General features: G+C 46.4%; 2 protein-coding genes and 1 pseudogene across 5 annotated transcripts in view; 2 read left to right on the plus strand and 1 right to left on the minus strand.

Moving 5' to 3' along the window:
• Ctl2 (Choline transporter-like 2) overlaps window positions 1-27,630 on the plus strand; it is a 448,555-nt gene that overhangs the window by 311,271 nt on the left and 109,654 nt on the right. For all 4 annotated transcript variants that reach the window (XM_050168532.3, XM_050168529.3, XM_050168530.3 and 1 more), the window contains 5 exons: window positions 895-1,007; window positions 1,339-1,488; window positions 5,427-5,526; window positions 18,077-18,169; window positions 25,697-25,787. In XM_050168532.3, coding sequence (XP_050024489.1) covers window positions 895-1,007; window positions 1,339-1,488; window positions 5,427-5,526; window positions 18,077-18,169; window positions 25,697-25,787 — 547 coding nt within the window. The remainder of the gene's footprint in view (window positions 1-894; window positions 1,008-1,338; window positions 1,489-5,426; window positions 5,527-18,076; window positions 18,170-25,696; window positions 25,788-27,630) is intronic.
• Window positions 7,431-13,954, plus strand: LOC140215522 (uncharacterized). Its single transcript, XM_072286026.1, has 4 exons — window positions 7,431-7,449; window positions 7,577-7,672; window positions 10,476-10,669; window positions 10,930-13,954. The coding sequence occupies exons 1-4, from the start codon at window positions 7,431-7,433 to the stop codon at window positions 12,982-12,984; spliced, it is 2,364 nt and encodes a 787-aa protein (XP_072142127.1). The 3' UTR covers window positions 12,985-13,954.
• On the minus strand, window positions 14,059-18,068 carry LOC126518761 (piggyBac transposable element-derived protein 4-like; annotated as a pseudogene).

Consider the following 27,630-nt stretch of genomic DNA (forward strand, 5'->3'; position numbering starts at 1 on the left):
GGTCATATTGTAACAGGTGAACTTTACCAGTGTGCCTTTCTGCACTCCTACAGAAGCTACATTGCGCTACATTGCGTTGCAAATGGTAGCGGCGTCAATGCCCCCTCTTATAGTGGGCACTGAAAAAGAGGTATTTATTGTTAATGATAGAGTAAAATAGAGTTGTCTTTTCTTTCCTCGCCACACACATATAAAATTGATTAGGGATATTATTTTTGTAGAAGGAAGCATACTCTGGCTCTCCTAAATTAAAAAAAAATGCTTTTTGTTTCTCGGTGTTTGTTCCCTCCTCACGTAGTCACGCTTGAATCGTTGCACCCATAACCACTCTTGCTGATGTCGGTGGCCATTGGTTCTGAACCGCTTTTCACCTGAAGCTTCGCAACCTATTTGGATCGACGTTGCATTGTGTGCTTGATCTGCATTGGGCCAACGTCAGGGAGTGCCCGCCCATGCCGTGCTCAGCGCTTCTCTCGCACTGCAAACAAAGTGAAACGCTCGCCTGGGCGGCATCGAGCACCAGGGGCTCCACAGCACATGCGACATGTGGTACTGCGCTGGTCACCATATAGAACATTCGAAAAATTTAATAGTAGATAGTCGATTTGCGAATCGAATTATTCTCATGTTCACTACTCAATTCAATTTGGTTATTTTAGAGATTTACACACCCCTAGTTTATAGCCAGTTTAGCCAAAGCAAAATTTTCTAGCAGTTGACTTTGAATGCAGTCCTCCGGGATTCTTGTTCAGCTTTGGCCACATCATCCTGTGGCTTCTTTTGGAACTGAAATTGGCTGTCTAAAGGAGCACCACCTGAAGTGGGCGATGCCTTGGTGCACCAAGTGTTTGTGCGTGAACCATGTGAGGCCTCAGATATGTGCTGTTTGTGCAGTGGGCTTCTATGTGCCATGCTGGTGGCATTCCTCTGGATTGCCCTCATGCGCTGGCTGGCAGCTGTCATGGTTTGGCTCAGCATCCTCTGCCTGGTGCTGCTCTTCTCCTTTGGTGAGCTCCCGGTTGTTGACTTCGCAATAAATTTTTTAACCTATTTGGGTATATTCTTAGACATTGGATGGGTAAAAAATGCAGGTAAAGAAACAGACATACAACAAGGATTGGCACAAATGTCCAAGTACATTCCAGAAAGCCAAGCCGCTGTTATACGTGTGTAGTGCTATCACTCTAGTCTCAATTATAAAGTTGAGGACAACGAAATTTACCCCTTCATCGGGAAGCTGCATCACAGCCATGCCAAAGATGAGGGGATCATGAGAGCAATGGCAGAGGCAGTTGTAGGATGTGCAGTTTTCCAATTGTTCCTGTCTCTGTCTGCCAGGCTCCTACTACAGCTTCAGCAAGTATGTCGAGCTGCGCAACAGCTCGGACAGTGGCAGTGAGAGCCTCATCAAGCAGTTCGACGTGTCCGTCTCATTTACGCAAAACCTGCGGGCCTACACTGCGAACAAGAACACCTGGCTGGTTTTAGGTGAGTGCTCGAGTGCACGTCTTCAGCAGAGGTTGTTGGCTTTGAGCTGTGGATTTTCTAGGTCCACCTATTATTTACCTGCCACGGTGGCTTAGCAGCGATGGTTGCGAAATCAAATTCCGGCTGTGGTGGCTGCATTTTGATGGGGGCGAAATGCAAAAGCGCCAGTGTCCCTTGCATTGGGGCACGTGAAAGATCTCCGGGTGGTCAAAACTAATCCGGAGTCCCCCACTACAGCATGCCTCATAATCAAATCGTGTTATTGGCACGTAAAACCCAAGTACTAATTCATTTCCACCTATTTGTGAAATGTATGAAAAAGTGCATTGCATTAAGCTTTTATGAATTCTATTTCACCATGAATTTTGTCTGCAGTGACTGCTGTCTTCTTCGGCACTTGCAAAACGGAAATAAAGATTCACAGTTTCACCTGTTTTTTTTTTTTAGGGAATTAGTGCGTTAAGTAACTTGCAAGTAATTAGTCACCTGAAATGACGCAGTTTGAGGACAGATTTAATGTGCTGCAGATTCTATGTTAAGTAGCCTGGACCAAGAATGTAGAATTCGACAAGGGATACGGTCAAAGCCAAATATAATGAACCCATATGAAAGAACTTATTTTCTGTTTCGCAGATGTGAAACATACTGAAATATATTCATACTAAACACTTCTCATAACAAACTGGACATTGGATATATCAAGCTTGGGGCCTCTGCTGCCAACACCATAATGCTGCTTGCATGTCGCGAATTCAGCGTACATGATAGTGGTATTTATTCTTTTATCATGCTTCCTCTTTTTTCGAGCATACATGTGAGAATGCTTGGAACCATGGTAGAAGCATATGCAAAGCATACTAAAGCGACATCCTATAAAGTTACTGTTCTTAATGACTCTGATAAACAGTTAAAGCACAGGCAAAGTGCTGGCTACTACGTATACGTCTGTTTCCAAAAAATGAATTACTTCCTTGCTTCTTACCTTCACTGGAGACGACATATCAATATCTAATGAATGCATCACAAAAGTTTAAGTTTGTTATTAGGAGAGTTCAGGTTGTGGAGGTCTCACAGGAGTACGGACCACTAAGGGTTCAGGCGCCTCAGGGCCACGTCAGCCATCGCCTCACGTCATCTAACGCTCGGCAGCACGCGCGTGCTCAGCCAGCAAAAGGTGCCGAGTTCTGCACATGCAAGAAACACATTATTGCGCAAAGTTAATGGAAACAGAATTATTTGCCTTCAGTGACACCCAATACTGCACACATGCCTAGTCCCGGGGCGGCGTGGTTATCCTAGACATTACGCGCCAAAGGTAAAAATACACAAGAGGGCATCGTCAGCACATCACTGCAGGAGGATGGTTTCCCACGACAGCCCACTAAGTGAAAAGTAACATATTTGTCGCAGTGCGAAAAGATACAGATGGAGATGAGAAACACAGGACGAGCACTGATCCTGAACTGAAAATGTTATTGGAAAAGAATGTATATGTAGGCGATTGCAAATCTCTACAACAAAATCTGAGGAACCTGCAATCAGATCAATGAATGCGAACAAGAAACCAACAAAAAAGCAATCCCAAAGCCTCAGAGGCAAACGAACCTTCATCTGATGTTGGATGAATGCATGTGGCTAATAAATATTTATATTACTTGTCTGATAATGAAACTGAAGCCTGATGGATGCATACATCCCCCATTCTTTTAATGTGGAAAGCGTCAACAATGTTTCAAGTTGTTTGGCACTCATGTTTCGAAAGTACCTCTGTATCTACAAACAAGGATGTGAAGCCACCTGTGCGACAGTGCGATGCTATGGACTGGACTTCTTTACTGACTCATCGTGTTCTTTTAATTAAACATTGAGGCACCTTCCGCTATGTCTCGCATATGATTTTCCACATGTAAGTGGAACTTGATAAACATTACCAGACTTCCAAGGTACGTACTGTTATGGAAGGATAAAAGAGAAAGGAAGAAGATCACGAGACGCTGGCAGCTGCGTGTTGTTTCTGGTGAGCCATCTTAAGCACATTGACTCTGCTTGTATATAGATTGTAAATACAGTCTGTCCATACTCCCAACATCCCTGTAACATATTGGTGGAGGTGTGGGGTACCACAGCTGGAAACGGAGCTCTGCCGCGGCCGTCGCATCACCGTCCCCACCATAAATGATGGTGAGCACGCGGGATCAGCGTCGTTGCCGCCTCCATCGTCATCGTCGCCAGCTGTCCCCTTCGGTTGTGGTTGTGCAACCCAACGATCCCAAAACTTTCTGCGGGACCGATGGCGCCGTCGTTGAAGAGTGGGTGGCTATGTACGAATGCGTGAGTGTGATCAACAGATGGGACCCTACACTTATGCTAGCTAACCTGTTGTTCTACCCAAGAGGCAGAGCAAAGGTGTGGTATGAAAACCACGAAGAGGAGCTAACCAGCTGGGGCCAGTGCAAAGAGAAGTTAACAGAGTTGTATGGCAAACCAGCCGGCCGTGAAATTGCTGCAAAGCAGGAACTGGCCTCCCGTGCCCGATTCCCCACTGAATCCTATGTCTCATACAGGCAGGATGTGCTGGTGCTTTTTTGTAAAGCCGATCACGACATGACACAAGCTGAGAAGGTAGGGCACGTGCTGAAGGGAATTGCTGACGATGCCTTTAATCTGCTCATGTGCACAAAAATGCTTCTCTGCGGTTTGATACTGTCATCAAAAAGTGCCGACATTTCAAGCTGGTTAATGCCGACGCATCCTGCAACCATTCGCCAGACTTCCCAATACTGCCGCAACATCGACGTGTAAAGATCAGCCCACACAGCAGCATGCGTCGCCATAAGAGGATGTGGTGCAAATCGTTCGACGTGAACTGGATGCGATGACACCCGCAGCTTTCTGTTCACCTAGCCCTGATGCTACCTCTTTTTCAGTTTCCTCGTACAAGCCATCATTCGCCAGGAACTTGAAAACATTGGTCTACATTCTGTCTGTGCTTTCGCCAACCCTAGAGACAATGAACACCCTTCTACTATTTTCGCTCTACCCTGACGCTTCTCTCCATGTTATCGCTACCCGGCTGAGTGGAGAACTGCGGACAACCAGCTGATATGTTTCACCTGTCGGCGCATTGGTCATGTCGCCCGATACTGTCGCAACTTGTGGCCTTCAACAACTCGCACGCCGACCAACCTGAGCCGTTTTGATGGAAATGCCCCCAATATTTCACCCACCGCCAAGTCTAACAGCGCCGACAACTCTGCTAGGAATACGTGGTACAGTTGCTCACCATCGCCGTGCGGACACCAGTCTCGTTCACCGCAAACACGACGCCCATCTTCCTGTTTGCTGCAGCCACGTCACCTTTCGTCCCCTGTGGCTTTCGTCTGCACCCTTTCGGAAAACCAAGAAATGCAGCGCTCGGAGGTGGCGCTGCATTGCCTACTACTGCAGCAAATCCTCTGTCTGTGCCCGCAAAGAGAAGTGTAATCGATATTACAATAGACGGCGTACCTGTCCGAGCACTCGTAGCGCCATCTTCCATCTTTATGTAAAATCAGTATTCAACATTATGCCCACTGTGGGCACTGGTTGCCATGAAAGCGTGCATAGTGGACGTCATCCTTAGTTTCTGGAACCGATTAATGTAACATGTGTGCGAAAGCTTCCGGTATGATCCCCACGGAGCATTTTTTGCTCTCTACTGGCAGATTCGGATTGATGCAATTTGAGCACTTGCCCCAGGAGATTGGGGGCTGCTCGAAGTGAACCAACAGTGTTGGTGCATAGTTAATCCAACTATGCACCATGGCATTCATTCGGTCTCCTTTTTTTTCCACGGTTTTTATACTTTTCACTACAGTGCGTCAGATTGACCAGTAGAAAACACCATTAGTTATTTAGCTAGCACTGAAGGTCCCTGGCTAATTTTTCTCTCCCTGCAGGCATTGTGTCAGTTGTGATCCTGGTTGTGCTGTTGCTTCTGCTCATCTTCTTGCGAAAGCGCATCGTCATTGCCATTGCTCTAATCAAGGAAGCCAGCAGGTAAGTTGTGCCATGGACGACCTTTGGTCTAAGCTCATGCAGATCTGAATCTTCTAGAGCTTTTGTCATGGTGAAAAGCAGTGCAGATTGAACACGAAAGGACAGAAGAAACACACAGGCGAGGCTTGGTTTGGTCACTGAACTGGGCAAGCAAATTCAGCACATTGGCAATACTGCATTGTTGTTAGTTGTTCTAACATCCTTGCCAGCATGGCAAAGGAGCTTCATTATGACTAATAGGTAGTACTCAAATTTGTAAGCAAAGTGGTCCAACTTGCTTATTTCTCTGGGTTGGCTAACTCGCAAAGCATTTAGTCTCTATTTACATTACTCCCTAGTCCACATTCTGGAGAAATTTTAAAGCTATATATGCGTCCCAGGTGCCATGGAAAAATCTTAGAAGTGCTGTCTTGGAATGTTCCTTTGGCTACTGACATCAATTTTAACATTGTTGCCATAATCAAACTGCTAAACATTACTGCTTGGAACTTATACAGGAGAGACTCTGGACTGAGCATGCACCATTAAGATTCCAGGTCTGGCCATTTCGAGCTGACAAGCACAGAGCATACAATGCATGATAAATATTGTGTCTGCAAAGTATTGCATCGCTATGCACCGCGGAAAGATCTGGAATGTCAAACCGAAAGCCGTTTTCACTTCTTTTGTTTTACTTCGCACTGTAGCAAAAGAGATGTACTTCGATTTCGTCTGCTTAGTCCCACGTCGTGCAAGAAGTGCACGCAGACCCTAAAACTGTCATTTTCTACTGTGTTCCAGCTCATCATGCTCTGTGATCCGCTTATGTCTTCCTCAGTATTCGTGTAGCACTGACTTATACCGTTAGTGAGGTGTCCTCGTGCACAGTGCGCGAAATCGTGTGCGGCGTGAAACAAGACAATCACAACAGCTTGTGTGTGATGCCTTCAGTGGAAGTGCACCGCGCCGAAAAAAAATTAGAAAAAAATAAAATGTAGGTGGGGCCCGTGACGTTTGCTTCACGCGATTGTCGAGGTCCAATATGGGAGAACGCAGGGAAGGAATTTCGCTTGCGGAGGCTAGACGGGCCAAGTAGAGAGAGTGTCTCGCTTGGCAGTGGAGCACGCCTCCTGAAATCATGGGTTCGCGGCACTGAAATATTTCTATTTCGCCTGTTAATGAGCCGATTTGAAAAAAATTTTGCAGCAGAACGCTTCCTAGACGACATGTAACAACTTTCAGCGTATATCCAAAGTTTGCTGTGTGGCCTGGTGAGGAGCCATAGCACCCTTATAGGCAGCTCAATCTCCTGACATGTGGCTGTCCAACGGCCCATCGTGTGTGTGCCCTTGTTGTGGTTATGACACAATTGGCAGCAATTGGCAGCAATATTTATGCACTTTTGAACGAATATCTTTTTAGGCCTTCTTACAGCCGTGTTTCATCCATGTCTCGATATTCATTATTCATTTACCAATGGCAGCCTATTATCACATCCTTGGCGCTCTTCGGCCACTTTTGGCCCTTGTGCCAATAAACTCCAATCATCATCATCATCATCATCATCCTTTGATGTATGCAATCCTTGTGCCTTTGTTGACGTGCCTGCATTGCTGGCTGAAGTTTGTCAGCATCACTTTCGATTTTTCCTGCATGTAATCAAGAAGTACCCCTTGCGACACAAATTTCATGGTCCAGCAGCAAATTTTGGTTGCCCTCCATGACGACTTTTATGTCTTCGGTGCCAATGAAAATGATAACACTGGAGCAAGGTGGCACGCTGGCTTGATCTTAGAGTATGTTCAAGGCATGGTAATAGAGAATTCTATCGATGCGGTAGCACTTAATTCGTTGACAGCTTTATCAGCTTGGATTTCAATTCATTGACTGTGTTGTGTTGGCTTAGAAAGTCCATGCCGAGGATTATGTCCCATGAGCAGCACGGTAAGTCTGTTTATGGACCATAGCTCTTGCTGTGCAGATTTTAGGCAGCGCTATTAGGTGTCGTCCAGCTGTCCGGATTTGAGGGCCATCCCATGCAGTCCTGTCTTTCTTCAACTTTGTGGCAAAGGGTGCATTGATGATGGAATAGTCGGTTCCTGTGTCTACAAGGGCGGTTACTTTGTGGTCGTCAAGAAGCACGTCGAGGTCGGTTGTTCTTGGTCTGGTATTGCACTTAGGTTGTGGCATCGGGTCATGGCTGCATTGAATTCTCCTACTGTTGCTCCGTTGCGTTGTTAAGCCTTGTGTCGCCAGCATTTTCATTGCATCGAGTCTTTGTCTGGTTGGTGGCATTTTACTGCTATGATGTCGAGATGGCTCTTGCAACGTCGGCGTCAGTGGTGGAGGATCTTTGGCACTTTGATGGACAGCAACCACACCTCGATTGGTTGCTGCATTCAGTTTTCTGGATAAGGGCTGACGGACTGGCTGCATAATGGGTCAGTTAATAAAGGGAAAATTGGACATCCACCCTAACGTAGCTAAGTGCTACAAAGGAAAGCCATATGGATTCCTCGAAAGAAAAGCCTTGCAGTTGAAGAAAAATTTGAGACTTTTCTTTCAAGGAACCCATATGGGTTTCCTTTGTAGCACTTAGCTACGTTTGGGTGGATGTCTCATTTTCCCTTCATTAATTACTTCTCTCTACCTTGCGGGTTTCCGTAGATTACGTCAAATAATGGGCCGGTGTACGGTTGGTGCTGCGATGCCATATACAATCCTGGTGACGGCGAAGGGAAAGTCCGCCTAGGTCTCAACTCAGTGGCTGCGATGTAGTCTGCAATCTCTCGTGGCTGTTCACCTTGCATCAGAAGCAGTGTGTTGATGGTGAAGCCTCGTAGGCCAATATCCTTGAAATTTAAAAGTACGTTTTCAAGGCCCTCAAAGGTCCTGGAATATTTTTTCCCCTGGATATCTGTTAATTTCTTAAATAATAGAGTGTAAGGTAGATTATGTGACATACTTTTTATTTGAACAACAGTGTGAACCTGGTGAACTTCAATTTTAGAAACAACGGTACGTTAAGAAAAATAGGTCGCAGTTTTATTTGAAAGGTGAAGCATTGATTGCAATTGCAAATTGTTAGACAGCTATATGCAGTAAGGTAGATTTATCAGCTTTAAAAGTTATGTAAACATTCGCTCACCAATTAAATTAACAAGCACGATGTCAAGCGCGCACAGGCTAATATGAACACATCTCACTCGATGACCGTAGACACTCGCTGTCAGAATGCTGGCGTGATGAAAAGCAGCAGCAGCAGCGAGCCAATTCCCCTTCATGCAGCCTCTCGCTTCAACGCAAACTAGGCGCTTGAGAACACGGCACACACGAAGCCGTCAGCTACCTCGGTTCAGTTAGCCTATGAACCAACCGTAGATTTCCTCCAAGGTAGGACAAGTGCGGCTGCTCTCAGCCGTGCCACGCGCACCGATGGCCGGAGTAAAAGCGGAGATGCGCATGAACCTGCCCATCTCCCATACCCCCCTTGCGCGCGTGGAAAGTTGGCGCGCACCCTCCCCGCCTTCCTCTCTCACGTGAGAAGCCGCTGCCGTACCAAGCCACCATCCTTCTCGGCTCACCCTTGCATGCTTTTCCTTGCACCTACAACATACAGCATGCTACCGCGACATTGTCGCTCTTGGACTTGCTATTTAATGTTACGGTGACACCAACGGGGCAGCAGAAATTTGCCTGGAGTGTCCGCGTAGTTGCTATTGCAATAAAATACGAGTGGTCATACCTGCCTGCACACCCACCTCTGTGCCACGCACTCTTTATGGTACACCTTTGTCACACTTTCTCATGCCTCTTTCCCATCTACTTTCCACTCCTTTCACATGGGTGCTGTCGGACTCCTAATCGGTATCGTGTTTAAGAGAGGTGGAAGAGAGACGAAAGAAACGCATGCGAGGCTGAAAATGTGGCAAAATACTGCCGCATTGGGTGTGTGGCACAAGGACGAGTGCGCTGGCTTGCTCTTCTTTTCCTCTTTGGGATTTTGTGGTCCTTCTTATTTTGGCGCATCCACCCAGTAGACAGGGGTAATTGTTACAGTCAAGAATGGGGAATAGGAATATTGTACAGTAGAATCTCGTTAATTCGCACTTTGAGGGGGGGACCATAAATTTATTTGAATTAAGTGTTCGAACTAAGGAGCGCCCCTTTAAACATGGCGCCCCATCAGTTGTGCAGTACAGTGAGCAAAATCAAAGCTGTCCCTTGTCTCCCATTGAAAAAGTTTTATCTTCCCCCATCATCGTGCGACGCCGCGTGCCAGAAGCCTAGGTTCCACTTGGTGTCAAGTGCTTTAAGATCATGCTTTGCACTGTTGTTTGCTATGGGTGCGAAGGAAAACGTGTGAGGATGAGCTGAGGAGGAGGGTGGCTTGATGCCAACTGTCCTGTGTTGCGTGTTGGAGACGGCGTGATCGAGCATATGCTAGGGGACTCTTTCCTGCTTCTTTTAAGCCAGATTGGAAAGGAGGGCGCATGCTGCTCTGCTTCCTCCAGTTCGCTCTCGACGCATCTTTTGTTGTCATTTTTATGGCACACAACATTACGGTAGCTAGCGGTGCATCGAGGCTTCACCTCTGGCTCAGTTTTGTTCGAAAAGTGGTCCATGGGAGTGAAGAATTTTGTTTGAAATAATCATTGCACCGTTTTTGGAGTTTGAATTTCCTGGAGTTTCTTTTTTGTTCTTTTTTTGCTATTCAAATAATAGGGCCTTGTATTCAAATAATAGGGTCTTGCTGTATACGTCAATTCGAATAATGAGATTTTGATCGTTTGAATTGTGGTGAGTGTAGTATAGTGTCGCCCCCTGTCAGATCTCTGTGTCATCGCACATGTATGTTTTGTAATTGCTTAGCTAGATGGCGCACCCCCCTTCTGTCATGTGACAAGCTTGGACCAATCGGGAGGTGCCATCTAGCAGGTGAAGCCTTTATAAGTAATAAACAGCCGCAGGTCGGCGGAGTCTTCGTTCCGGTTTTCATCGGGAGCAGTTAGCTCCGTGTCTCCTTCACTGCGCCGGCGCTAGCCGCGCGTTCGCCCGTCGGGGCCCCCCGCTTGCCTGCCGCTGCCGACACAACATCTTTTGGCGACGAGGATGGGATTCCCGCAGCGGTTCCGACCGAAGCCCCGGGACACCAACGAGCTTCGTAAGTGAAGCGACCCTTCCCGTGTCCGCACGGCAGGCAAACGCCGCCGACGCACTTGGCGTCGCGAGGCTTCCGAGCCTAGGCCTTCTCGCCCCCTTTGTTCTTCCTTGCCCCATTCCTGCTGCGAGCTCCGGCTTGTTTTCTGCACTGTCTCCTGCACGCTACCGGACATGGCGTCTTTCACGGCGAACCTTCCCGTTTTTCTGGAATTGCCCGGCCCACCGTTAATTCCATGGCATCGATGGAAAAAAATTTTTCAGGCCCACCTCGAAGCGGCCGGCGGTGGCGACTGGACAGACACGCGACGAGCGTCCGCGCTCGTCAGCGCTCTCGGGCGTGAGGGACAACGGAAGTACTTCGCAGACGAGGAGCAGGAAGCAGCAAGGCAGTTAACCGGCGCAGCGTCACCGTCAAGTGAAGCAGCAAGGCAGTCGACCGGCGCAGCGTCAACGTCAAGTGATGCGGTCCCGCCAGCGTCAGAGTTTCCGAGACTCTTGGAGCGGCTTGACCGGCTGTTCGCCGCGTCAACAAATGTCCTGGCGGAACGGCACGAATTCACCAGTCGAAAGCAGTTCGAGGGAGAAGGATTCCTGGAATTCGTGACCGCATTGAAGGAGAAGGCGGTACAGTGCAACTTCGCCGCAACCTACGACGAGCGCGTCCGAGACCAGATAATACATGGCGTAGCGAACGTCAGCGTTCGCGAAAAGTTGCTGGCTCATGGCGAAACCCTGTCCCTGGACAAGGCAGAAGAAATTGGACGCTCGTTAGAAGCCTTGCATCGAGCGAACCGCGCGTTCGGCTCCGAAAATGTTCGAAGAATTGAGGCATCCCAACTTGGCGTTCCGTCGACGGGCCAGGATGGCCGACTTCTTCCGGGGAGCCGCCAAGATGGCCGACTTCTTCCGGGAAGCCGCCAAGAGGGCCGACTTCTTCCGGGAAGCCGCCAAGAGGGCCGACTTCTTCCGGGAAGCCGCCAAGAGGGCCGACTTCTTCCGGGAAGCCGCCAAGAGGGCCGACTTCTTCCGGGAAGCCGCCAAGAGGGCCGACTTCTTCCGGGAAGCCGCCAAGAGGGCCGACTTCTTCCGGGAAGCCGCCAAGAGGGCCGACTTCTTCCGGGAAGCCGCCAAGAGGGCCGACTTCTTCCGAGAGGCCGCCGAGACGACGGACATTTCGCACATGGCTTCTCCGGGAACCGTGGTGCATGCGACCGGTGTGGCAGCACGAAGCATATTGCAACGTACAGGAATTGTCCAGCAAGGAACCGGCGGTGCAACGCCTGCCACACGTTGGGCCATTTTGCATCAGTATGCCGAAAAACCCGTACTGCTCAGCACGTCTCTTCCGCAGAGACGCGGTCTTCAACTTCCGCAGGGCAGCCGTCCGCGTCTGTCCTGACGGTAAGCGCTTTTGAAACTAAAAAAGATTTGAAAGTTCCAGTCGTAGTGAACGGCGTCTCCATGCGACTGCCGGTGGATACGGGAGCGTCTGCCTCATTGATGACGGCCGAAGATTTTGGAAAGCACTTTGGTCGACAGCACAGACTGTCGCAAACAGTGGACTTGAAAAATTTCTCCAAGCAACGCATCGACATTCAAGGCCTGTTTCAAGCCACTGTCCAGTTTTTCCAAAGGTCATGCTCCGTCACGTTCCACGTAACGACTACAGGAACATCACTGCTGGGTTTAGACGCCATCCAACGCTTGGGCATACAGATCGACGGTACGTCGCTGACATGTCGTCTACCATCGCTTCCTTCAGTACAGAGCCCCACAGGTGTGCCTCCGGGTTTTGATCACCTTTCCAGTGACGAGTTGGGCCTCGTCAACAACTTTGTGCACCGAATTCATCGGCAGCAAGATACGAAACCAGTATCTTCAAAGTTGCGCCGACTACCCCTGGCTCTCCGTGACCAGGTAACAAATGAATTGCAACGTCTCGAGGACTGCGACGTCATCGAGCGCGTCGAGGCTTCCGAGTGGGTGTCTCCACTCGTGGTGGTGCGCAAGAAGGATGGAACCATGCGGCTCTGTGTAGATCTACGAGAACAGGACAGTCTTGTGCCTCAAGTTCAAGAAAGGGTCTTGCAGAAACAGTCGCAGACTAAACCGTACGTAGACAAACGTAGAGGTGCTCAGGCAACTCGTATCAAGGTGGGAGACACCGTCAGAATAAGATTTAACAGAAAAGGATTCTTTAAGTACAGTAAACCTCGTAAAGTCAAGGCCCAGATAGGACCATCTACTTTTCTACTCAGTGATGGGAAGACGTGGCATGTGTCTGTTAACCGTAGTGATGAAGGATCCAGCAGGTAGTACACTGTGTACAAGTGATAGAGACTTTTTGTACTCATATTCCAACTTGGATAGTCATTCCGATGACTTGTCTGTAGTGACAGCGTCTTCTCATAGTCATAAGCTTCAGTTAAGTTGTGCGTCTGACTGTATCACTTCAGAGTCTACACAGTCAGCAGTCGTCTCTGATTCCGTTGGGGAATTGGTAGCCTCCCAGGACTTGTTGGGACATCGAGAGGAGCTTCCTGGGCAACCCTCTCCAGCTTTGAGCGACAACCACATTCAGTTTTCCAACCAGGGGGAGGTAAATAATAGTGGGACGACTAGGTCTTTAAAGTCGACCGATACGCGTCGCAACCCCCAAAGTTCTTCTGAGGTATGCACGAGTCCTCATCGTGTCAGAAAACGGCCTCCGTGGCTCGATGATTTTGTTTATGTAGTGTAGAACGTATTTCCGTCTTCAAAATGCCACGGCTAGGGGCCTTGTGACAGTCCACATGTTTCATTAACACAGGTATAAAAAGTGCTCCTTGTTGCGGTGCAGTGAGTTTTGTGCAGTGTTCCTTGTCAGACTTTGAGTGACTGCCCGTGTTTTGGTGCCCAAGACTGGTGCACGTGTATGTGAACTTGGGCAGGGATGGATTGAATTTGTTGTGGACTTAAGTGCATGCCTTGTGTGCATCTGGTGCACGCGTGTGTGACCGTGGGGGGGAATGAACTGAAATTGCCTTTGGACTTAAGTGCGCGTCTTGTGTGCGCATTTCACTGTATGCTCGCTTTGTTTCCAGGGGGGGATGATGTAGTATAGTGTCGCCCCCTGTCAGATCTCTGTGTCATCGCACATGTATGTTTTGTAATTGCTTAGCTAGATGGCGCACCCCCCTTCTGTCATGTGACAAGCTTGGACCAATCGGGAGGTGCCATCTAGCAGGTGAAGCCTTTATAAGTAATAAACAGCCGCAGGTCGGCGGAGTCTTCGTTCCGGTTTTCATCGGGAGCAGTTAGCTCCGTGTCTCCTTCACTGCGCCGGCGCTAGCCGCGCGTTCGCCCGTCGGGGCCCCCCGCTTGCCTGCCGCTGCCGACACAACAGTGAGGCTTGATGCAGGCGCGGAGGGGGGATGTGACGGCACGCGGCAGCGGCGTAGCTTATCGCTTCTGCCTGCGGTGGTTCAGCGCCTCCTAGTGACTGTTTGATTTTTTTTGCATACGGTGTTGGCAATTGTGGCATCCTTGAAGGAGAAGTACACATGGTTCAACTTGTCCTCAGAATTCCAGTTGTTGAAGCTTGAAACCCTTTTTAATGTCTCGAGCCAGGTTTCTGCATCGTCGTATGAAGCTCCGTGGAAGATAGGTGGTTCCTTGGGTTGTTGCAGTACGATGGCTGCAGGCGATGCTCAGTCTATCATGGTGCTAGTTGGCTTGGCCACGATCTTCGTGGTCATCTCGGGTAGAAATCCATGCTCCAGGCCAGGTTTTGTAGCCTACGGCTCGCTCGATGGTCCGGGATGACGCTGGTGTTGTCTTTGGGGTGTGGGTTTGATGGGGGCATCTGGTACATGATCGCAATAATACCTTCATCAGATGTCATGTTGTAGTAGCAGTAGTAGCAAAAACTGTGAATCATGAAATGATCCCTTTGTTGGGCAAGCCTGTGCCCAGAAAAGGAAATTACTCTCAAAGCACGACGATAGCAGCGAACACATTCGGCGATCTTCGAAAATTTGATCTGCAGATCGGATGCATCGGCTCTTTATACATGGCTCAAAGAACCTTCCAGCGTAATCGCTTGTGCTCTCACATAAGTTCTAGATTGTACACCAGCAATCTTGTCGCACACAGAATTCGATTACACAATGCTTGGCGACTACATAGACAACAGGTAAAACCACCGCTAACATTCAAGAAACGGCAGATACAGAAAGCGTGTCTTGCACTGAGTGATAACCTTTAACATTTGTGAGCTGGTGCAAATGCAGATAAACAAGCATGTGTGTCAGTAGCATTGTCATCCATGACATATTCGCCAGCTCTTGCACCCACTGCCATGTTGCAACAAGCATTGTATCAGTTAAGCAACCCCTGGAGCCATTCTGCACACGGTGTGGGGGGATGCTATAGATACTGGACCCTCTCGTGTGGTCTCTGTTGTCGTATTGAGCAGCACTCTCTGTGTGTGCCACTGCTACGTGTGTTGGTTGTCGTATAAGAAATCTGCTGTCATGATGCTTGCATTTGTTGTAGTGGTCTTTGCTAGTTGAGGCATTTACAGTACATATGAAAGAGAGGAATTTGGCCGGGACATACAGTATCCTTTGTTGTACTCAACCTTTTTGTTGTGGAGGCGTTTAACTGTATTGCAGTTTTGGCGTCTTCATTCATATCGGGTCTTTTTGTAAAATTCTCTCGGGAGCATGTCTTGCACGAGGCATCACCCTCGTCCCAAGGCTTTCCTTCAGTTTCAAGGGAGGGTGTTTCAGAGCCCCTGTTAACCCCTTGGCTTCCGCGCCCTCCACGGCCGTTCCTGCCTGGTACTCCGCGGCGAAATTTTTCCGCCGGTAGACCGCGTGCGGCGCTGTATAAAAATCGCGATAAATTCCGCTAAACACGTGGGACAGCAACAAACCTTGATTTATTGGATGCGCAATTTTTCAGTGCACCAACACACTCAAAATAACTTCTGTGTGGGAAATGTCTTGAAACACTCAGGCATGTGAAGTGCAACTTCGCACTTTTCGCACTCCCATCTGCTCTCAGACTTTTTCCCTTGCGCTTTGCAGACGAAGCACAGCTTGGATGGATTTTGCTTCACCTTGTTTAGTGGTATCTGGCGAGAGAAATGGGCCAACTCGGCTGCATTGGTGTCGCGGCGACAAGCTGCTTTCTTCGACCATGGTACTGAGGGAAAACGGCCTCTTAGAAAATCTCCTCCGCGAGGTTTACTTTCCAGTCAGCATAATGGAGCCGCTTGCCTGTTGCTTTCATAAAAAGAACATAGCTGTTATAAACAGCTATGTCCATTATGTAGAAGATTTTTTTGTAGCCCTTAGCGTATCGCCTCATGATAGGAAACAAAGCGAGTTGTTGATTCTCGCGATCAACTCCACCCATGCCTTGGTTGTAATCGAGCACAGCCTCCGGTTTCAGAACGGGCAAGTCATTCTTGCGACTCTTTTTCCCTGTGTCTATCACATGGGCTGCATTGTGGCACGTTGAAAGCATAGTCACCGTCTTTTTATCTTGCCAAGTGAGGGCCATGATTCCGCGTGAAAAAAGAGCCTTGCATTGCCCTTTTTGCAGCTTCGCCTTCTTGAACTCGTTGGGCATGTTTTTACGGTGTAGGCGAACTGTGCCAACAGCATTCGAACCACCTTCTTTGATGAGACGGAATAGTACAGGCGAGGAATACCAATTATCCATGTAGATTGTGTGGCCATCGAGCAGACGCTTTCCCACTAGCTCCATGACAACAGCCTCACTGCACAATAATCCAGTTGTAGCGGGAGTCTTCTCACTTTTGTCAGTGTAAATTGAAAACTGCAGGCAGTAGCCAGTTGAAGATTCGCACAGTTTATAGAATTTAATCCCGAATCTGGCTCGTTTTGAAAGGTTGAACTGCACGTAGGACAGCCGACCACAAAACTTCATGAGGCTTTCGTCAATGGCAAGACGCTCTTCGGGACGATAGGCTGTACCTATGGATTTCAATATGTGGTCTAGCACTGGGCGTATCTTGCACAGCCTATCTTCACCGTGGGGAACGGTATTGTCGCAGAAATGAAGATGTCGAGATAATGCCCAAAAACGGTGCCTTGACATCAGTGAACCAAAAAACGGTGTGCTAATAACACATCTCGTTGACCAATACGACTGAATGCTGCTCTTCTTTACTTGGCTCATAAGCACACACATAGCAAAGTAAGCTTTCATTTCATCTGGCATTGTATCATGCCAGGTGAGATCAGGATGCAAACGCTGCTTCTCGCTTGCAAAGGCGTTTGTGTGCATAGCAACGGTGCTCCAAATCTCATCTCCGAGGAGGGCATTGAACATACCAAGACCACTGGGACGCGCACCTATTTGCAGTTGGATGGCTCTTTTGATGCCTGGTTGACCACTTAAAGGGTGCTTGACCGCGTTTCAGCACTGTCGTCTTCTTCCCATTCCCAGTGTTCAAGTTTTTGCACCTTCGGAGACGGTGGAGAAGAGTCCATGAGATCTTCATCTGAACACAGATGCTCTTCGTCATCACTGGCACTGTCATCACCTTGGTACTCCGCATCGTCTAGCTGAACATCCTCATCATTGCTGATGTCGCTCTCGGCCTCACTGTTGAACACAAGTTCAAGAATTTCCCCATGTGTCAAAGAATGTTTTTTTCCGCGACGCCATGTTTTGCACGACACTGGGACGCGAGCTTTTTGCTTTCTAAAAAACAAAAATCAACCTCAAACAGTGGACAACTAGGTCCATCTAGTGGAAAGTTTATGAAGCAAACCGAAAACACCTTGTTTTGTGCTGCCATCTACTGAATAAAGTCATAAGCAACCATTTCCCGAGCAGCCGGCAAATCGCTGGGCATAGCGACTTTGGCCTTTCACGTCGCCGCTGGCGATCCGCCGGCCGCGAAAGCCAATGGGTTAAGTCATAGGTGTCCTTGTCCCAAGGTTTTCCTCGAGTTTCAAGGGAGGGTTTTTCAGAGCCCCTGTTAAGTCATGGGTGTCAAAAATAGTGCAACGAATGAGAAGGGAACTGAAGCGGCCGACTTTTATTAATCATATCATAAAAAGCCAACAAACAGACATAAAGGACAACGTGGGGGAAATTACTTGTACTTACTAACTGAATTGAAATGATAAATTAACGGAAATGAAAATGAGTGAAAAGCAACTGGCCGCAAGTGAGAAACAGTCCCACGTCTTCGCACCACGCATAATGGGAATATGTGGGATCGTTTGTCACCTGTGGCCAGTTTCTTTTTCATCCATTTTCATTTCCGTTAACGTATCATTTCTTCAATTAAATTAGCAAGCACAAAAAATAGTGCAATGTTGCTCAAATGTGGAGTTGCAGCTCTCACCTGTGCCATTGGGGCTAATGCATGTCTCTCTTTCAGAGCGGTTGCCCTGATGCCCTCGGCTCTCTTCTTTCCGATCCTGCCGTACCTGCTGCACCTGCTGCTGTTCGCCTTCTGGGGCTCGGTTGCAGTGTATCCCTCTCGGGTGTTGTTGCTGGTGTAGCGACTCAGTGGCATTGCTGATACTCACGACCACTGCACTGGTGTCAAGTCAACCTTTGTGCTGCAGCGCACTGAATGTCTGACCCGAGTATCGCACTGCTTCAATATAAGGTGGCCCAGCAGTCTTGACACCACGTTAAGGTGCTCAACGTTTGGGCCTCCTCTTATTTATTTCTAGATACTGCCGCGTGAGAGAATTTTGCTGCGTGGAAGTTGCATTCAATAAATATGCGAAATCATGGCACAAGAGAAACAAAGCGAGCAAGTTACAGCAAAACCGTAAAACTGAGCATGAATGGAACTTAGCTGATGCAGTAGATACAAGCTCCAACGAAATTTATTACAATGTCACGGTGTAGTGACAGTAAAGAAGCAGAAAACGGGCAAGGCTAATGTGACAATGGCAATTACAGTCGGTGATCATCGAATCGGCACTGAATCAGCTCTTGGCTGGCCACTATTTATAAATGACACAGAAAGTTCTCAATGACTTGCATATAACACCGTAAGCATTAAAGGTACCTCAAATAGGGCAATCACAGCGCAGGTTTGAGAACAGATTGGATGTGCACAAGTGGACAGGCAGTGCAACAACTTGTGTGTCATAACATGAAAAGATTGGGCTGTGCATCATAAGCGACAAGCACATGGTGCAGCAATACAAAATAATGTGAAATAAAAAATTTCTGCTCACAGCAAAACAAAGGCAGTGAAAATGCAAGGGAAATGCTGCAGCAAGATGTCATTATTTCCAAGTTTGTCAAATGGTGCCTGAAGGGGGGGTGTCTTCGGCTGTACAATATTGTGAGCCAACTATTGGTACCACAGGACATGCCTTCCAGAGGATAGGGGGCTCAGCATGTAAGCAAACATAGCTGCTCCCAGCACAGCCTGTCATGGTCAGATCTTTTGCGTTGAGTCCTAGCCGTTGTGTGGCGATTTCATTCTCTACACCGTGCCTTGTCAGCCTTGGCCACTAACTCTTCCCCCCTCACATGTATTTATATGAGGCTTTGAAAAGGAATTTCTTTTTATCTGCTGTGTCTAATAATTCATCATAACCTGCTTTGCTCTAGCAAGGTTAAAATAGCAAGGATAGCAAGGCTTAAATCTGATAGCAAGGCTTAAATCTGTATGAAAAACAGGCGTGGTATAACTTTTTCCCCCAACACTGTAAACGTGGATTTGTAGAGATAGCATAACACATTGTAAAGCTCTGCTCTTGCAACATTTTTTTTTGTAATGACATATTTTCATGAGCCTCTTGTTTTTTAAATTTTGGTCTGCTGAGTTCGGGTAATTTTTGATACCCTAGTTTTTTTTAATTCTTTGTTAACAGCCCAGTATGCCATATTTGAGGCTGAAAGGCAATTTATTTGCTTGACAGTCTAAGTAATGCACGACAATTTCCATCAGACGAACAGCAAAGGGCAGCATCTTATCCGATTTCTTCCTTGAACGTTTTTTACTGCTGGAAATCATGGTCCAACGTAATAATTTCCCAATTTTGCAGCAGCCTCTGATTATATATCTGATTCCTTTGTTATTAAAGATATAAACTCTTGTAAAGTGTAGTAGGAGATGTTATTGTAAAACTGGGTGTAGGCTACTGTAGCTAAGTACTGAATATAGTTGTAGGTTAATTTTGGGGGTGTCTTCACTTTATGTCCCGTTAAATTTAGTACTGGCAACTTAACACGAATCCAGCAACAAGCAAACCCATCTAAACCGTTCTAATTTTCTTACGACACCGGACAAGAATTTTGCTCTGAAAAGTTATTTGTCTTACAAGTTTGGTTGAAATTGGTCTAAAATAACAATTCTCCATCATTGCACACCTCGTAAACTCCAGCTCTTCTGGTGTAACAATATTTTGCTAGCCTATATGCATACCATTGGCTTGGTAACATAGTCACTTGTACGTGAAGTACAGAAAATACCTCCAGAGCTATGTACTGTGAAAAAAAAAAAAAAAGAAAGCATATTTGCATTACCCACCACGGCGATTGAATGGCTGTGCTTTTAAGCACAAAGTTGAGGGTGAGATTCTGGCTGCCGCAGCCGGCATTGGCAGCTGCCCTCATTTCAGTGGGAATGCAAGGCAAGAACGGTTGTGTGCCTAGATTCGGGCGCGCACTAAAGAAACCCAGATGGTCAAAATTAATCCGGAATCCTGCGCTAAGGCATGCCTCGTAATCATGTCATGGTTTTGGCATCTGAAACCCCAGAATTTAATTAATTTTAGCATATTTGCATTCAGCTCATCAAAATTCATAAGACATTGAATCATTTGAAACCGACAGATAAGTTAAGGATGGCAAAAGAGAAATTAACTGTTTCTTTTAAAGCTTTAGCTCGAGCCCAACTCCGATGTGGCCTATTCAGATACAGGTAAAATGCTAAAACTCTTCTCTGAGATAACCCCTGTACCGATTTTATTGAAATTTGTTGCATTTGAGAGAGAAAGTTAACTTCTAGTGACTGTTGGAAGCGGAATTTCGATTTAGGGCCTGAATTTTGTTAAAAGAATTTTGAAAAATTTGAAAATTTGAAATAAATAGAACCACGAAGTTTACAAATTAATAGCTCTACATCAAAAACAGATATCGCAGTTCTGTAGATGGCATCTATTAGATCATTCAAAGCAGACAAATTCGATGTGTCAATTTATATCTTACGCGAGTTTGTTACATTGTGTACAAGGGTTCGGCAAAAGCGGTATTTCCATATTACTGACTTTTTTTTAGGTTCATTTGTAACATAAATTTTGTCCGCTTTAGATGTACTATCAGATGCAATTCACAGAATTGTCATATCATTTTTCCTTGCCGAGTTAGAGAGTTGTGAACTTGGTAGTTTCGTTTTCTGAAAATTTTTGATTTTTGCCAATTTTTAGTGAAAAATTGATAATCTAAATAAATAATTCGAAACCAACAGTCACTAAATTTTAAGTTTTTCCTTTAAATGCAACAAACTTCGTCAAATTTGTTCAGTGGTTGCAGAGAAAAACTAATTCTGCTTTTACATGTATTTAGATATGAGCACCCGAGCTAAAGCTTCCTTTTAATTGAGCTCTAATTCGTGGGAATTGAGAGCTTCTAAATGGCACAAGGAGTGGACAGCCTCATTGGCATCAAAGACACTCTAGGCCATGGCTGGGACCCACTGGCTGTCATTTCGGGTGCATTACTTCCCCAATAATTAACTATGGATTTGCAATAAGCTTCACACTCTTAAAGAAGAGTGGAAGACAACTTGCTGTAGATGGGAGTCATGCATGACGGATGAAATGCACTGCTACTTGAGGCAGTGCATTGCATTTACAACAAAACTGCGCCTTGCACTGAATCCTACATACTGTACTCAATGTTTCACGTTGTCACATAAGCTGTTGCAAGGTAAAGGTCCACTCGTGTAACATGTGCGATTTGTATTTGACTTCAAAAAAAAAAGGTTATTTGATGTAGCATGTTGACTGTATTTTGAAGTAAACATTGTTTTTGAGGAGCTAAGTGGATGATCAATATGACAAGCAACAATTCAAAATTTAGTGTTGCAGTTAGTACGAATTTCGTTACCATGCCAGGGAAGTGGTTAAAGATTTCTCTGTGGCTCCTGTCATAAACTAGCTTGATTTGCATAAGAATGCAGAAATGTTTTAAAATAACTAACAGTTCACTAAACTAGCTGATATGTTTACGAGGCTTCTGCAAACATGTGAGCCAAATAAAATAGCACTGTATGCAGCAGGGAATTTACAATCTCGTGTGCAGAGCAGCGAAAAATCGCCTGCACTCTCCTTCACAATGTCTTCATGCAGCAGAGCCCACAACAGCTGTTGGCTGATTTCGTCATCACGAGCTCGGTAACGCATTTATTGTGCATTTGAGTTAATTAAATATATGTGTTTGTGACCTCAAAAAGACCAAAGCACCATTTCATCTTAGCATTGCTGATCTACACAGAACAGCTGCGTGTTGCTGCAGCAGGTGGCTTGAAAAGCGTAGCATAGATGCTGCCACCAGCCATCTCGCATTCAACCTTTGGATCAGGCCAGCAGTACCATGCTCCCTTGTGCTCCTTGGCTGTCTCCCCTGTGTAGTGGAAATGAGAGAGAAAGCTGCTAATCGATCTGGTAACTACGTCATAACTTTGCTTGTGCTTGGAGGATGTGAAACATTTTTGCGGCAGGATATTCATGAGAAAACGTAATTTACCGTATTTATTCAAAACTAGGCCGATTGTTGTTGTTTTTTTTTCAAATAATCATATTCCAAACTCTAGGGTCGGCTTAGATTCGAGGATTTTAAAAAAACGCGCCAGGTTTTCATTGAAACTGCTAAATATGGTGCATAGCTAGTGCCATCTAGAAAAGTCAGTATCGCAGCCGCTACTAGCCGTGCCAGTAGCCAACCGTAAACGAGGTCGCCATTTTTACCTGTGTCTTGTCGGCCGTATCAGTGTGCAGCGTGGTGTTATTGTGATGGCACCAAGCAAGAGATGCCACTACAGCGGTGCTTTCAAGCAAAAAGTTGTGATAGCCGCAGAGGCATCGTCGAACCTTCAAGCCGGGTGGGACTTCATCATCGACGAGAAAAACGTCCATCGTTGAAGGAGACAATGACAGCAGCTTTTTGCGTGCGCCGCAACGAGGATGGCATTTAGTGGTCCAAAGAAAGGCCGTCACCACTAAGTGGAGACAGTTTTGGCCGACTTTGTTCGGACGCAGAGAGCAAGCAGCTGCCCTTCCAGTAACAGAAGTGCTCCAAGCGAAAGCTAGGGAACTTTCGAGGGAGCGAGGTCTAAAGCCAAAGGATTTCAAAGCCAGCCGGGGCTGGCTTCAGAAATTCATGAAGCGCTTCGGCTTCAGCCTCCGACGTCGCACTTCAATCACCCAGAAGCTGCCAAGCGATTTCGAAGAAAAGCTGATAGCTTTTCAGCGCTACGTGCTGCGAAAGAGAGAAGCAGCAGGCTACAACCTTGGGCAAATCGGCAACGTCGACCAGACGGCTGTGTATTTTGATATAGTGCACTGTTTGAAGGTGACAGTGACAAGGAACACAGCGACGAATCTAGCTGCGACAACGACGTTGAATGAGCTCTGCACGTTCAGATTCAATAAATGCTGTTTGCATTTTCTGAACGCTGTCCTCCCTTTTTTTGTTCGGCCTACATTCGAGGTAACACATATATTTTTGGGGGCTTCGGACTTTAGGGGGTCGGCTTAGAATCGGGTCGGCCTAGATTCATGTAAATACGGTAGTGGTGATGTCATTTTATGATTAGTTGGAAAAGTGCTTCAGGGCCCTTTTAAACCTAGCAGGCTTGTGGAAAAAGGCTGACAGTGTAGTAAAAGCTCGTTAATTCAGATTTCACAGGGCTGGAAAAAGTGACCGAAATAACCGAATGTGTAACTATCGAGAGTATTATAAGAAAACAATAAACAAATGCTTACTATGTCAACACACATTTATTTATTGAATTAATCAGCAAACCCTGTTTCTATTTTACACGAAAGCAGTGCGGAAGCTGCCATTCTCATCAGCTCATGACTGGTTAGCACTCACAGCAACAAAGGCCTAGCAACTTCCTTTGCAGCGTGGCCACGGTGCCCGTCTTCGTCCGAGATGTGCTTTTCAGTACTGTGTGCACATCCCAATTATTTTTTTGCAAGTAGGCTGGTCGCCAACAGACTGTTTATCCATCGTAATGTTGCCAACGCTCTTCTCTCGACCGCTTCCGCCGTGTTTCTGACATTGCACTGAGTCAAAATGAAACTGTTTACCGCAACCGCTGCGGATGTAACCGTGGCAGCTATCAACTCGATCATGGATGGCAAACATGCAGTTGTGTAGGCACATGGCCAAGCAGGGGAAATGCGTGGCAATAAATGCAAGAATGAAGACTATAAAGACACAACTAGCCGTGAAGTGTTCCAGCGTCCCTGTCGTTCACGTGTGATTTCACTGATGACTATGGCGATGCAGACTCTGCCGTTACGTTTCATTGGGCACTAGCGCTGGTCTTGCTCTTTTGCATTCCACATTTGTGCTGCTCCGTGCTCGCTGAGGCATCCTAAATGACCGTGGCGTGGTCAAATATGTCCAAATCAATGAGAGTTTGATTCTCACATACACCTGCCAGGACCAGAGGACGTGTCCGAATAATCTGATTTTCTGAATTAACGAGGTTCAAATTAACTAGGTTTTGCTGTAGTGATAAATTGCAATGAACTACAGTGGAATCTCGATGATACGAATCTCACGGGTTCACGAAAAATATTTGTGTTAGCAGAAATTCGTATCATCGAAACACAATTAAAGCTAGCTAAATTAAAGAGTCAGAGGTGAACTCATTCAGGCACATGTATGTAAAAAGCTTTTATTTCTTCAAGAAAAAGTCTCTAATGTCCTTTTGCTTCTTTTTCTTTGTCGGGTCACTTAGCAGACTTTGTGCAAATCCATAAAAACGCGTGCACGTGTCGTCGCTGATTTCATCCACGGCCATAGCATGCCTCAGAACATCGAGCGTGGGCAGCCTTTCAGCCACCGGTGGTGGTCCTTCGCCGTCGCCCACGTCGTTGCCATCGTTGCTAGAATCAGCAGCCTCGCATGTAGCCTCTTCGACAATATCTTCTACTGTGTGCGCACCACAGGTGGCGAGATTGTCATCTGCCGTGCAAAAGCCATCAGCTGTGCACTTGACATTAAGCCGTTCCCAATGCTCACTTGTATCTTCCAGCTGCACCTCTTCTGGACTCCCGAAGAAGCTGCATTTGCCAAAGCAGTTCGCTACGGTAGTCGGAGTTGGCCGATCCCATACCATAGCTATAAAACGGCGTCCAAGAGGCTTATTCGCAGGTCGCCTTCGTCCTTTCGATCAATTTTAGCAAGTAGGTGGCGCACAAGAAGGCTCTTGAAATGGTGCTTTGCATTCTTTATATTTCGAGCTTCATCATGCATGAAAAGCAGGGAAAACATTTTACTGCACAAAGCAGTAATATCATAGGAAACAGTTTATGCACCTGCAATGTCATGCTTTAATGTAGCATGCTTTATGTCTTTTTCATGGGGAACCTAAGAGAAATATGGTCATATGCCTTGTCATAGAGAGGGCTGAAGAACTGAAGATGAGATTCACAAAATTCTGAGGTTATGGAGTAATTAGCATAGTAATAATTCGTTGCTAAGTGTAGGCTAATTCAAGACCAAATGAAATGCAGTGGCTCAGAGCGAGCATTTATTTGATGTGCAATAAAAGAAAGGCGAGCAATGGTACCCTCTTAACTGCTTTGCACAATAAATGACTTCAGGATGTTAACAGGGCCAGAGTGCCCAATTTTTTCTTTCACTCTTCAGTTAAATTGGGATTTAAGGTGGGAGCATGAGGGTTTGCTTTGACATGTTCTTGCGATGCCACTGAGTGCTAAGCAATGCTGGTTTGTGTGCAGTAGTTATTTTGCATGTGTCACTTTTTTCCTTAACTGCAAGTGCTCAGATATCTTGCATCCAGTGGCACAGCTGACTTCAAGTACATGAACATGACTGGCGGAAATAACAGCATGACTGGAGAAAGCTGCTCCATAGAGGCAAGTGATTTCCTCTATTGCCTAACAGTTTGACCAGGTAAGTCACGTGGGCATTCACAAAGAATGACATGTATCATGCCCAGTCTATGTTGGTAAATGAAGAAAGGTGCTCTCCTCCCTCTAACAAGCAAGTTTTAAAATTATCACTGGAATGGTCATCAAGCTATAGGAACACTCATACAAACCACAGTAGATGCAAAAATAGTGAAGAAATTACTAATACTAATCAGCCATCATGGTAACGCTGCAAAGTCTGTTGACACTGCAAGTCAGTGAGGCCACTTGCAGATGCACCATGCACTGGTCGCAAAACTTGTTTGTCGCGCTATGGGAGAGCTTCATATGACGTCATCAGTGACTGCAAGGGATGGCACCACCTGTTCAGAGGGGGCACATTGAGGGAGCACTCGGAGAGTGGTTCAGCAGCTGGCTGGTGTGCTCGTGTGACTGCTTGTGGAGGCTTTATTTACTTTGTCTTTTAGCGTCTGCGGAGGCTCGAATGATCCTCAGGAACTTGAAGAAAGAAGACCCATGTGTTCATTCCGGCTACAGAGGGATGGATGAAATGAGCTTGCGAACCTTCCTGAGCTGCCTAGAGAAAACGTTGCCCAGACAGTGCTATTGCCACAGCACCTGACCTTATATACAGTAAAACCTCGTTAGTACCTAGTTGGCAGAGAATGTGGATCAGGTACGCATTAAGTGATGTACTTATTAACCAACAATGGCAAATGAGCGGCTATAATCTTACCAGCCAAAAAAAGCACATTCTTAACTCTCACTGAAACATGTACACAGAAAAGTTTTATTTGCAAGCAGGCAGCAAAAAAATCTGATTTTCACTTGCCACCATGATGGCCTTGCAGCAATGATGGCATCCTCAAACCCTGCAAGGCCGTGAGCCAATTTCTCCATCAGGCCCTCGTGACACCCTCGTGGCGGTCAACACACGTGCTGCATCGGATACCGAATGGCTATCATCCACTTCCAGGTTGTCGTCGTGGACGACATTGAAGCGCCGCCTGAAGCTATGGGAGCAGCAAATACGTCATGGCTACCATGTTTTGACATCACTATTGGTGGCGACTGCAGTCCGGGAAAGGTTCCTGTACCGCAATTTCACTATCTGTGGTCTGCATGCACGACATTTCACCGATTCCGCACTTTTCCATGCCTAAAAATGAGGTAAATAATGCGCAATAACTGTTTGGCATGCAGTAAGTGACTGTGGCTTAACTCTTTCATTACTGCTGGAAATGTGCTCGTTTTCAGGGCGTTTAAGTTTTAACTCTTAATTTGAAGACATAGTAGTCGGAACATATAGCTCGATACATAAAATTATAGCCTGATCACTGATGTTTAGAATGCATGTAAAGCAGTAATAATTGCTCAGAGAGCTTCGAGAATTCCTAGGTGTAACTTCAAAGAAGCATGCCAAGGGACACAAATTAATTATCTTCTTTTGTTAGTTTTAGTACTGAGAGTAAAAAGAAAATGAAATATACAAAATATTCACCTCATTCCTATAGTTCCAAACTTTTGTAAATCAGATCATACACAAAAAGTTATGTGTGAGATTTGTTGGCATCAATACTAGCCATAGTAATGTCAGTGCTACGTGGGGAAAGCAGTAGCTTCACAAATGGGAAAACGGGTAAGTTCCTATTGCACAGGGAGCATTTGTTTTCAAGCGAAGCTTGTAGTGGCTCAAGTTTTGGGGATGATATGGTCACGCCAAAACCCAGTTGCTCTCAAAGCAGAGCAGCTGCGGGAAAGGGCAGTTTGATGAGTTGACAGCTGCGCCGGCACTGGAGCATCAACACCATGCGCACAACTAATCGAA

The sequence above is a fragment of the Dermacentor andersoni genome, chromosome 1, assembly GCF_023375885.2.
Source record: "Dermacentor andersoni chromosome 1, qqDerAnde1_hic_scaffold, whole genome shotgun sequence".
NCBI lineage: Eukaryota > Metazoa > Arthropoda > Arachnida > Ixodida > Ixodidae > Dermacentor > Dermacentor andersoni.

Excerpts from the sequence above, each read along its gene's own strand:
- LOC140215522 (XM_072286026.1), top strand. Across the intron at positions 7,673-10,475 it reads GGTCGGTTGTTCTTGGTCTG|GTCGGCGGAGTCTTCGTTCC; the intron begins GTATTGCACTTA and ends AAACAGCCGCAG. Across the intron at positions 10,670-10,929 it reads CCGGGACACCAACGAGCTTC|GCCCACCTCGAAGCGGCCGG; the intron begins GTAAGTGAAGCG and ends AAAATTTTTCAG.